This window comes from Bombina bombina, chromosome 7 (genome assembly GCF_027579735.1).
Source record: "Bombina bombina isolate aBomBom1 chromosome 7, aBomBom1.pri, whole genome shotgun sequence".
NCBI lineage: Eukaryota > Metazoa > Chordata > Amphibia > Anura > Bombinatoridae > Bombina > Bombina bombina.
This window is the reverse complement of record NC_069505.1, coordinates 523,520,676-523,533,379: the sequence shown is the minus strand read 5'-3', so window position 1 is coordinate 523,533,379 and position 12,704 is coordinate 523,520,676. Positions and strand designations below refer to the sequence as shown.

At 37.9% G+C, this 12,704-nt stretch overlaps 1 protein-coding gene across 1 annotated transcript in view; it reads left to right on the top strand.

Moving 5' to 3' along the window:
- Nucleotides 1-12,704, top strand: part of KCNK6 (potassium two pore domain channel subfamily K member 6) — a 37,444-nt gene that overhangs the window by 22,576 nt on the left and 2,164 nt on the right. The window contains exon 3 of the mRNA XM_053721806.1: nt 10,386-10,781. Coding sequence (XP_053577781.1) covers nt 10,386-10,781 — 396 coding nt within the window. The remainder of the gene's footprint in view (nt 1-10,385; nt 10,782-12,704) is intronic.

Sequence of the window (12,704 nt, the reverse complement as noted above, 5' to 3'; positions counted from 1 at the left end):
TTTTATTTAAAAATGTCAAGGTGTTTACTGTGCCTTAAAAGGGACATTAAATACTTAATTAATGCTAGACAGAATGATGTAGTCAAAGTAAAAAAGTTTAGTCTGAGAATAATATTTAAATGTTTTTTTTTTTAAATGTTAATTGGTTAAATATTAAAAAAATAAGTATAAAGTTTTAGTCTCTGGCACTGCCATGTTGCAACCTAGGTTTTTCTTCTCTGCTGAAGCCAATAAAGAACAGTTAGAAATAAGTCACTATAGTGTTCAGCCAATGACTGTGTAGGATATTGCAGTGTTAAGCCTGACGCATGAACTACCTCTTGTAACAGGAATGGAAAAACCCACAAAAGGAAGGGGACAAATTATAAAATGAAAGTATATTGCAATTTATTTATAACACATAATTAAATATTTATAGTACAATTTCAAAGTGTTTAAAGGGATAGTGTACTGTAAAATTAGTTGCCCCTTAATATGTTCTCAATAACTTGTTATAGGGAAATGGCTTATTTATTGTTGTATATGAAATAGCATTTAAGAGGCGAACCCCCCAGGTTTATATGAAGGCTCAGTTTGCACCAATTACAAATTAAATTGAAATGTTTTCACTACAGTTTAACTTGCTTTAGCCTCTAGTAAAGTATACTCGTATATTACTTTTCTGTTAGTTAAATAAGTGTATTGTGAATTTTGGTCAAACGTCAACTGCATACAGCTGGCAAGGTAATTTAGTAAGATCAGCTTGTGTAAACTGCTTAGAGTATTTAATGAGAATTGTGGGATAGCTTCAGGCATACTCTGGGAACTCCCCTGTCCCTATCACTTTATGAAGCTATCAGGTTATTTTACAATAGAGCAAATACAAAGTGCAATGTAAGTTGTAAAAGATACACAGAAATATACAAAGTATGATCCTAATTTGTTACAGTAACACGGAAACCTTCAAAACATAGTCAGAATTGATCAAATCACTGCAGTATCTAAATGCATTAAAATACAAGAGAAAATGCACATCTTAAAGTGATTGTAAACTTTAATGAATTAATGCCTAGCATCAAATAATAATCTTAAAAACAAGGGCACTTAAAGTTTACATTTACATTTGTGTTATGGCGAACATAACGCCGATCCTCTGCCCGTATCTCCTGCTTTCTTTAGCATATTGATGACAAATCCGGCTTCCTCCAATCATTGCATGCCCCCTTTGGCGTTCAGCTCGTGAGGTACACAACGATTGGAGGAAGCCAGATTCATCATCCATATGCTAATGAAGCAGCAGATGGGGGCGGAGGATCAGCGTTATTTTTACCATAACGCAAAGGTATTTTAAAAAATAAGCGTCTTTGTAAACATTAATAAATTAAAGTGCCCCTTATTATTTGATAATGGGCTTTAATTTGTTAAAGTTTACAATCACTTTAAATGCAATACAGGTAGAAAACCCTTCATTGGGACTAGAAAAGGTTTGGATTTTGGAATATTTGTATCTTTAAAACGGAACAGTTTGGAGAGGGGATGAGACCAAGTGTGAACAATATCTTATGATATTTACACAATATTTATTTGTCATTATACTGTTTATACATGGAAGCTAAATGTAGTTTTATATCATTTTTAATACTATTGTATACACAGTACCCTCAGAGAGATAGTACAGTGCTGTAATCAGAAAGGTAATATTTGTTGTTTTAAGTAAATATAGACTATTATTTGCATTTTAGATCACAAAAACAAACAATCCAGTGACACAGGCAGATAAGATTGTGACTTTACAGGGTGTCTCGCTAAGGGGCATATACTGCATATATTACAAAAGTGCACAATGAAAATCGTAATTTTAAAAATCATAACATGTAAAATTTGTATGTAAATTACAGAGGAAAAAAATCATATTAAAAATGCACAAAGTAAATCGTAATTTAAAGGGATACTGTAAGCTTACTAGCTGGCCCAAGCACCCTGGATAGCGCTTACTGGTTGGTGGCTACATTTAGGTGTTGAACCAAAGATGGGCCGGTGTTATATCGAAAACTCCAAGACATTGAAAACTCCAAGATTACGTCAATTCTGGTGAATCCATACATCTGATTGGTTGTGCATCCTGTCCCTCACAGAGACACGCGCCAATCAGATGGGGCTGTAATCTGCAATCTTCACTATCTATTTTGCCTCCGCCTGGGGGGGGGGTTAAAGGGGGGCGAAGCCCCCAAGGTTTACTTGGGGTGGATTCCAGAGGATCGGTGGTGCGTCCCCCCGACAGAGGCAAAAACAGATAATGAAAATAGAAGAGTCACCCGAAGTGAAGTCATCTTGGAGTTTTCAATTTATTGGAGTTTCAACAGAACACAGGCTTGTAAGCTTTACATTCCTAATTTTTAAAATAAAGATACCAAGAGAACAAAGAAAAATTGATAATAGGAGTTGGGACAGTTAGAGAATTTCTGCACGGTATGTAAGGTTTGTGGCTATGATTTTTATAGAGGTTTGAGGGAAAAATAAAGAGGAACACTAGAGAACTGAGTATGATAAAAAAAATAAAGGAAGAATGCAGAAGTGTATATAGGTAAAGGGTTTAGTTGTCTGTGATGTGGTGGGGGTTTCCCATGTAGCATATGTTCCAGTTCATGTTTCACTTAAGTGTAAGATTAATGATAATGTGGCGCTTATGCCCATTAAAGGGACAGAAAAGTAAAAATTAAACTGTAGAGCAAAGAAGAAATACAAAGTACAATGTAATTTGTAAAAGATGCACATAAATATGTAAAGTATGACCCTGACACACCACATACACTGCTGTATACATAATCTATATGCATTAGAATAGAAAGTGTAAAGTTTTAATGTACTAAAACTTAATTTGAAGTGTAAAGTAATAGAAAATACAAAGCACAAAGTGTAAATGCAGCAGAACTCTCATGCCATTCTGTGCTATATTGCACTGAACTTGCCTCTCCTTCACACATAGAAATTCAGGGAATGCCCTCTTAGAGTAGTATAGCAAAATCTGCCCTTTTAGAATCTTTTGAGTGATCTCGCAGAGCTGAAGGATCATTTTATATCATCTCCCAGAGGGTAAAAGGTTAGAGAAAGATTTTGTAAAATAGTTGGCTGTGCTCATTCAACCCCAAGCTATAATTATTCATTTAATACCTATGTTTAGTCATAGATAACATTAGCAAGTCTGTTTTACTTGCAGGCTAAGCCCATTTAATGGGCATGTCCTTGATAACAAAAGCTGATGGCTTTTAATGAGCAAAACTAGATATATTTCAAAAATAAACATCTACCATACATTTAATGTTCTGCAGTAGTTCTAAAAAAAACCTTTAGAACACATTAAAGGGAAAAACATAATATAGGCCAGTGTACCTGTAATGTTATAAATACATAAATAAAGTACAGACGGTGAAGTTAATGGAGCAACAGGTTTTGGTAAAGAGAAATACATTAAATTTATTATATGGGACAGTTAGAGAATTTCTGCAGGGTATATAAGGTTTGTGGCTATTAGTTTTGTAGAGTTTTAAGGGAACAATAAAGAGGAACAGCATAGAACTGAGTATGATAAAAAAAAAAATGTAAAGGAAGTAGGCAAAAATGTATATAGGTAATGGGTTTAGTTATCTGTGTGTTGGGGGTTTCCCATGCAGCTTATTTTCCAGTTCCAGTTCATGTTTCACTTAAGTGTAAGAGTAATGATAATGCGGCCCTTATGCCCATTAAAGGGACAATTAAAGGGACAGAAAAGTCAAAATTAAACTGTAGCACATGCAATTTTAAACAACTTTCCAATTTACGTCTACTAAATACTTTGCTTTGTTCTCTTTGTTGAAAAGCATACTTTGGTATTACCAGGAGCAGTAATGTACTCTAGCTACTGATTTGTATATATGCCTCTTTTTATTGGCTCACCTTATGTGTTCAGCTAGCTCCCAGCAGTGCATTGCCCCTCATTCAACAAAATATATCAAGAGAATTATGCAAATCTGTTGCTTTAAAAATTGTTTACAATGGAATGCTCTATCTGAATCATGAAAACAAAACAAAAACTGGGTGTCATGTCCCTTTAAGTCTTTCTAGGTGTACACAATATACAGGGAGTGCAGAATTATTAGGCAAGTTGTATTTTTGAGGATTAATTCTATTATTGAACAACAATCATGTTCTCAATGAACCCAAAAAACTCATTAATATCAAAGCTGAATAGTTTTGGAAGTAGTTTTTAGTTTGTTTTTAGTTATAGCTATTTTAGGGGGATATCTGTGTGTGCAGGTGACTATTACTGTGCATAATTATTAGGCAACTTAACAAAAAACAAATATATACCCATTTCAATTATTTATTTTTGCCAGTGAAACCAATATAACATCTCAACATTCACAAATATACATTTCTGACATTCAAAAACAAAACAAAAACAAATCAGTGACCAATATAGCCACCTTTCTTTGCAAGGACACTCAAAAGCCTGCCATCCATGGATTCTGTCAGTGTTTTGATCTGTTCACCATCAACATTGCGTGCAGCAGCAACCACAGCCTCCCAGACACTGTTCAGAGAGGTGTACTGTTTTCCCTCCTTGTAAATCTCACATTTGATGATGGACCACAGGTTCTCAATGGGGTTCAGATCAGGTGAACAAGGAGGCCATGTCATTAGATTTTCTTCTTTTATACCCTTTCTTCCCAGCCACGCTGTGGAGTACTTGGACGCGTGTGATGGAGCATTGTCCTGCATGAAAATCATGTTTTTCTTGAAGGATGCAGACTTCTTCCTGTACCACTGCTTGAAGAAGGTGTCTTCCAGAAACTGGCAGTAGGACCGGGAGTTGAGCTTGACTCCATCCTCAACCCGAAAAGGCCCCACAAGCTCATCTTTGATGATACCAGCCCAAACCAGTACTCCACCTAAACCTTGCTGGCGTCTCAGTCGGACTGGAGCTCACTGCCCTTTACCAATCCAGCCACAGGCTCATCCATCTGGCCCATCAAGACTCACTCTCATTTCATCAGTCCATAAAACCTTAGAAAAATCAGTCTTGAGATATTTCTTGGCCCAGTCTTGACGTTTCAGCTTGTGTGTCTTGTTCAGTGGTGGTCGTCTTTCAGCCTTTCTTACCTTGGCCATGTCTCTGAGTATTGCACACCTTGTGCTTTTGGGCACTCCAGTGATGTTGCAGCTCTGAAATATGGCCAAACTGGTGGCAAGTGGCATCTTGGCAGCTGCACGTTTGACTTTTCTCAGTTCATGGGCAGTTATTTTGCGCCTTGGTTTTTCCACACGCTTCTTGCGACCCTGTTGACTATTTTGAATGAAACGCTTGATTGTTCGATGATCACGCTTCAGAAGCTTTGCAATTTTAAGAGTGCTGCATCCCTCTGCAAGATATCTCACTATTTTTGACTTTTCTGAGCCTGTCAAGTCCTTCTTTTGACCCATTTTGCCAAAGGAAAGGAAGTTGCCTAATAATTATGCACACCTGATATAGGGTGTTGATGTCATTAGACCACACCCCTTCTCATTACAGAGATGCACATCACCTAATATGCTTAATTGGTAGTAGGCTTTCGAGCCTATACAGCTTGGAGTAAGACAACATGCATAAAGAGGATGATGTGGTCAAAATACTAATTTGCCTAATAATTCTGCACTCCCTGTATGTCAGTAATGTAAGAGGCAATGAAGTATTTATATAACTGCATAATATACTGTATGTCAGTAAATAAAGGGACAATTAAGTTTTTCTATATATTTATATCTCAGTAATTAAAAGGACATGGAACAGAGTATTATTCTTTCAGGTAAAGTGTCTTTTTCTTGGTATCTTTTGTTTAAAGGGATAGTCTAGTCACAATTCAACTGTCATGATTCCGAGCATGCAATTTTAAGCAATTTTCTAATTTACTCCTATTATCAATTTTTCTTTGTTTTCTTGCTGGGACCCATTACATATGCAACGCCCCCGGCAAAAGCTGGCGATGCCGGTTTTTACGCGGTTTTGGTATCCAATATACAGCGCCGCATATAAATGTGGCACGTATATTTCACCTGTCGCCCGCAATTTTTACTCCCATAAGCTAACATGGGACGCGTCGCAAATCGGTATCCAATATTCAGCGTAAGGACTTACGTGGCGAAAGTTGAGAAATCTTACTCCATTTTCACCTTGCCACACAAAGGCAGCCGCAGCAAGCCTTGCGCTGTGTATGGGAGCACCGTAACTCCCGAAACTGCCTGCAAAAATAAACTAACACCTAACGCATGCGCAATATCTATCTACCTGTCAACCGCAATCCATCACCGCAATAACTAATAAAGTGTATTAACCCCTATATCCGCCATCAAACCCACACTGCAACTAAAAATAAAGTATTCACCCCTAAATCCGCCAACCCCAACATCGCAAACTACCTAATAAAACTATTAACCCCTAATCCGCCATTAACTCACAACGCAAACTAACTATTAAAGTATTAACCCCTAAACCGCCACAGCCCACAACGCAAACTACCTATTAAAGTATTAACCCCTAAACCGCCAAAGCCAACAACGCAATAAACCTATTAAAGTATTAACCCCTAAACTGACAAAGCTCACAACGCAAATAAATAAATTACTAAGCCCCCTAACCTAACACCCCCTAAATGAACCCAAATGACCTAAATTACAAAATACTAAAGTTACTAATTATTAAAATAAAAAAACCTAACATTACTTAAAAAATAAAAAAAACTAAGTATAAATTAAAGGGACAGTCTAAAGTCAAAATTAAAATTCTGGTGTAGACTGTCCATTTAAGCTACAATTACAGAAAATAAAAAACAAAATGATCAAATTTTAAAAAATTATACCTAATCCCTATAAAAATAACCCCCCCAAATAAAAACACACCCTAATCAAAGAATAAACTACCAGTAGCCCTTAAAAGGGTTTTTTGCAGGGCATTGCCCCAAGATAAACAACTCTTTTACATTCAAAATACACAAAGTTCCCACCAAACCTCCCCCCCCCAAATAAAAAAACCTAACACTAAAAAATGTAAACTACCCATTGCCCTGAAAAGGGCATTTGTTTGGGCATTTAGCTCTTTTACGCATTGTCCACCCTAATCTAAATAACCCCCCCCCAAAAAAAACAAAAACAAAAAAAAAACCCCTAAGTATAACCCCCAGGTTGGTACTCACCGTTCCTATTTTTATAGTAATGTTAGGTTTTTTTATTTTAATAGTTAGTAACTTTAGTATTTTGTAATTTAGGTAATTTGGGTTCATTTAGGGGGTGTTAGGTTAGGGGTGTTAGGTTAGGGGGCTTAGTAATTTATTTATTTGCGTTGTGGGATTTGATTTTTTTGTTTCTAAAGTGCCGTAAGTCACTAGCGACTCCAGAAATTTGTATTTACGCTAATTTCTGGACATCGCTAGTTTATCCGACTTACGGCACTTTATGAACTGCCGGCACCCTATATGTAATAGCCTGATGTGCGAGGTGAAATTACGGGTGGCGTGGGTTTCAGCGCTTGCGCCGAAGCCTGCGCTGTATATGTAATCTCGCCCGCTATCTTTATTTGAATGTAAGCTTTAGGAGCCGGTCCATTTTTGGTTCAGCACCTGGGTAGTGCTTGCTGATTGGTGGTTGATTGATTGGTGCTGAACCAAAAATGGGCCCGGCTCCTATGCTTACATGCTTGCTTTTTCAATAAAGATACCAAGAGAACGAAGAAAAAATTATAATAGGAGCTGCTTAAAATTGACTGCTCTATCTGAATCATGAAAGTTTAATAATGACTAGACTGTCCCTTTAAAATCAGGTTGGTAAGCACAGGAGGACTATGCACATGTCTGGCGCACAATATGGCATCAGTTTTTACAGCTATGCTTTGTACAAGGTTATACATTGTGCAGATGCTGCTGCCATCTAGTGGATAAAATTATTCTGGTAAAACTGATGCCATTTAATTCTCCACACACATGCAAGCTACATACCTAGTTATTCCCTTCAACAAAGAACACCATGATATATTTAATAAGAGTAAATTGGAATATTTTTATAAAATTGTATGCTCTGTCTGAATCTTAAAAGAGTTTTTTGGGTTTCATGTTGCTTTAATTATAGGGTGACCATATTGCCGCTTTAAAAAGGGACACATATGAACAATACATATGTCAGGGTTCTTATACAGAACATTTTTTTAAACAGCCCTGGAAAAAAGCCCTGACATATGTATTTTTCATGTGTCCCTTTTTAAAGCGGCAATATGGTCACCCTATTTAATTAGCGTTCACTAGCATTATTTTAAAGGGTCAATAAAAGCCAGCAAACTTCCAGGCCTGTGAATGGCAAACCTCACAACTTATGACAGTCCCGCATTATCCAGGACAGTTTGGAATATGAATGTTATGATACTAAAAAAATAAAGAAAAAATAAAGAAAACAAAACAGTTTACAAACAAAAAAAACACCTTGGCTTTATATTCCTAAATTAAAGGGACACAAACCCCAATTCTTTTCTTCCATGATTCAGATAGAGTAAGCAATTTTAAGCAACTTTCTAATTTACTCCTATTGTCAAATTTTCTTCGTTCTCTTGGTATCTTTATTTTAAACAGCAGGAATAAGAGCTTACAAGCTGGCTCATTTTTGGTTCAGCACCTGGGTAGTGCTTGCTGATTGGTGGCTGCATTTAGCCACCAATCCGCAGGCTCTGCCCAGGTGCTTAACTAAAAAAGGGGCGGCAACTATGCTTACATTCCTGCTTTTTAAAATAAAGATAGCAAGAGAAAGAAGAAATATGTATAATAAGAGTAAATTAGAAAGTTGCTTAAAATTGCCTGCCCTATCTGAATCATGGAAGAAAAAAAATTGGGTTTTGTGTCCCTTTAAGCTCTATGCTTCTGGTTTATTTTCACTATTCTTTCCATGGAGTCTTTGGGGGTGAAAAATTTAAATTGGGAAGTTCCATTTTACACTGGTTTTGGGATTTTCTATTACGATGGTAATAAAATTGCTTTCTTTACACATTTTTTGCTTGCAATATTGTTTATGTATAGAACACCAAACAAACATAAGATCTGTATGTCCCCACAGGACTAGATTTATTATGAATTCAGGAACCTCTCCCATGAAAAACACGCAAATTCATGTTCTGCATTATGAAGATAATTCACTAATATGAGCAGGAGATCCGCTTCTAAATAACATGGAAATTTGAGAGGTTTGCCTCTTATTTTGTCTAAGATTAGGATCTGCTTCAGAGAAGAAATCTCAGTATTTGTTCTTCACTAACACATAAAAGATTGCTCCACAGTTAGTGAATCAGGTCCGTAGGATAACACAACAAATATTTGGTTCACCGCAGAGCTTCATTGCACCTACACTAGGTCTCTGAGTAGTATCTTATTTCATTTGAAGATGTCAGCAAAGTTCCTAATGTCGGTCCCGGATAACGGATGAGGAAATTACACATTGTGACTGCACATGTGATCTCTGAACAAGAGCAAACTTGCTGACAGAGTGCTGTAGAAACATTTTTGTTTTTGCAGTCGCAATGGTTATTTTTTTTTTGTAGGTCAGGTCAGAACAAAAATAACTAATTTGATAGCTTTAACCCATTAAATATGTCACTGCCGTCACTAGGTCCCTTTGCTCCTACATGGGACTGACTCTTTAACCCATTAAACATGTCACTGTCTATAGGTCACTTTGCTCCTACATGGGACTGACCCTTCAACCCATAAACAGGTAGTACTGTAATTTGCTCACTTTGTTCCTACATGGGACTGACTCTTTAACCCATTAGACATGTCACTGCCGTTAAAGGGACACTGAACCCAATTTATTTATTTTGTGATTAAGATAGAGCATGCAATTTTAAGCAACTTTCTAATTTACTCCTATTATCAATTTTTCTTCGTTCTCTTGCTATCTTTATTTGAAAAAGAAGGCATGTAAGCATTTTTTGGGTTCAGAATTTATCCACCAATCAGCAAGGACAACCCAGGTTGTTCACTAAAAATGGGCCGGCATCTAAACGTACATTCTTGCATTTCAAATAAAGATACCAAGAGAATGAAGAAAATTTGATAATAGGAGTAAATAAGAAAGTTGCTTAAAATGTCATGCTCTATTTGAATCACGAAAGAAAAAATTTGGGTTCAGTGTCCCTTTAAGTCACTTTATGCCTACATGGGACTGACCCTTTAACTCAATAAATATGTTACTGTCATTAAGTCACTTTGCTCTTATGTGGGACTGACCCTTTAACACATTAAACATATCACTGCAGTAAGTGACTTTGCTTCTACATGGGACTAACCCTTTAATTTCAGGTGACATTGCTCCTAAAATGAGTTTTCACTGCTTAGCACATTTCTTTTCTTCTCCCACAGGATATGGATACACCACTCCACTGTCGGATTCGGGTAAAGCCTTCTGTATTTTCTATGCCTTGGTTGGCGTCCCATTCACCTTACTTGTCCTAAGTGCCTTCATACAGCGGCTCATGAAGTTCTTGACCTACAGACCTATAAGTTACTTCCATAGCCACTGGGGCTTTGACCGCAAGCGTGTCACCAGGGCACACGTCTTGATTATGGCAGCATTGGTGCTGATTCTGTTCCTAATTGTTCCATCCGCCATCTTCAGTTCCATCGAATTGTCATGGACTTTCCTTGATGCATTCTACTTCTGCTTTATCTCACTGTGTACCATTGGACTTGGAGACTACGTCCCAGGGGAGCAAAATTACCAGTTTCTCCGATCGCTATACAAGGTTTCCGTTGCATGTATGTATCAAGTGTTGCATAGGGGCAAGAGGATATGGGGGCATGATATGGTTTATATTTAGTGAGTGTTCTAACCCTCCAGTTTTGTTTTTCTCTTCAATATTTGTACAGAGCATTCCATGTCTCACAGTTCTGTCCATAAACATTGAGCTTTCCATACTCCTACGTCTCTTCTTTACATGTACAGAGCTCTTCTAACCTCACAGGTCTGTTCACATGTACAGAGCTTTCCCAAACCTTACAGGTCTCTACTGCACATGCACAAAGCTTTCCTAAACTTCACAGGTATCTTCTTCACATGTAAAGAGCTTTTCCAAACCTCACAGGTCTTTTCTGCACATGCACAGAGCTTTCCTAAACTTCACTGGTATCTTCTTCACATGTAAAAAGCTTTTCCAGATCTCACAGGTCTCTTCTTCACTTGTCCACTCTCTTGCAGTCTACTTCTTTTAGTCCACTCACTCCTCTGTACTTTTCCCAGCAGTCTACTTATATTAGTCCAATCTCTTTCGTACTTTCTCTGCAGTCTACTACAATTTCCCTCTTGTATCATAACTCCGGCAGTCTACTAATATCAGTCCACTCACTTCACATTTACAGAGTTCTTCTAACCTCACAAGTCTCTTCTTCACACGTACAAATCTTTATCAAACCTCACAGGTCTCTTCCTTACATGTAGAGAGCTTTCCTAACCTCACAGGTTGCTTCTTCACATGTACAGAGCTTTTCCCAAACCTCACAGGTCGCTTCTTCACATGTACAGAGCTTTTCCCAAACCTCACAGGTCTCTTCTTCACATGTACAGAGCTTTTCCCAAACCTCACAGGTCTCTTCTTCACGTGTACAGAGCTCTCCTAACCTCACAGGTCTCTTCTTCACATGTACAGAACTTCCCCTAACCTCACAGGCCTCCTCTTCACATGTACAGAGCTCTCCTAACCTCACAGGTCTCTTCCTCACATGTACAGAACTTCCCCTAACCTCACAGGTCTCTTCTTCACATGTACAGAGCTTTCCTAAACCTCACAGGTCTCTTCTTCACATGTACAGAGCTTTCCTAAACCTCACAGGTCTCTTCTTCACATGTACAGAGCTTTCCTAAACCTCACAGGTCTCTTCTTCACATGTACAGAGCTTTCATAACCCTCACATGTCTCTTCTTCACATGTACAGAGCTTTCCTAACCTCACAGGTCTCTTCTTCACATGTACAGAGCTTTCCTAACCCTCACATGTCTCTTCTTCACATGTACAGAGCTTTCCTATCCTCACAGGTCTCTTCTTCACATGTACAGAGCTTTCCTAACCTCACAGGTCTCTTCTTCACATGTACAGAGCTTTCCTAACCTCACAGGTCTCTTCTTCACATGTACAGAGCTTTCCTAACCTCACAGGTCTCTTCTTCACATGTACAGAGCTTTCCTAACCTCACAGGTCTCTTCTTCACATGTACAGAGCTTTCCTAATCTCACAGGTCTCTTCTTCACATGTACAGAGCTTTCCTAACCTCACAGGTCTCTTCTTCACATGTACAGAGCTTTCGTAACTACACAGGTCTCTTCTTCACATGTACAGAGCTTTCCTAACCTCACAGGTCTCTTCTTCACATGTACAGAGCTTTCCTAACCTCACAGATCTCTTCTTCACATGTACAGAGCTTTCCTAACCTCACATGTCTCTTCTTCACATGTACAGAGCTTTCTTAATCTCACATGTCTCTTCTTCACATGTACAGAGCTTTCTTAATCTCACATGTCTCTTCTTCACATGTACAGAGCTTTCCCAATTCTTACAGGTCGCTTATTCACATGTAAAACTTTCCCAAACCTCATAGATCTCTTCTTCACATGTACAGAGCTTTCCTAACCTCACAGGTATCTTCTTTACATGTACAGAGCTTTCCCAAACCTCACAGGTCTGTTTT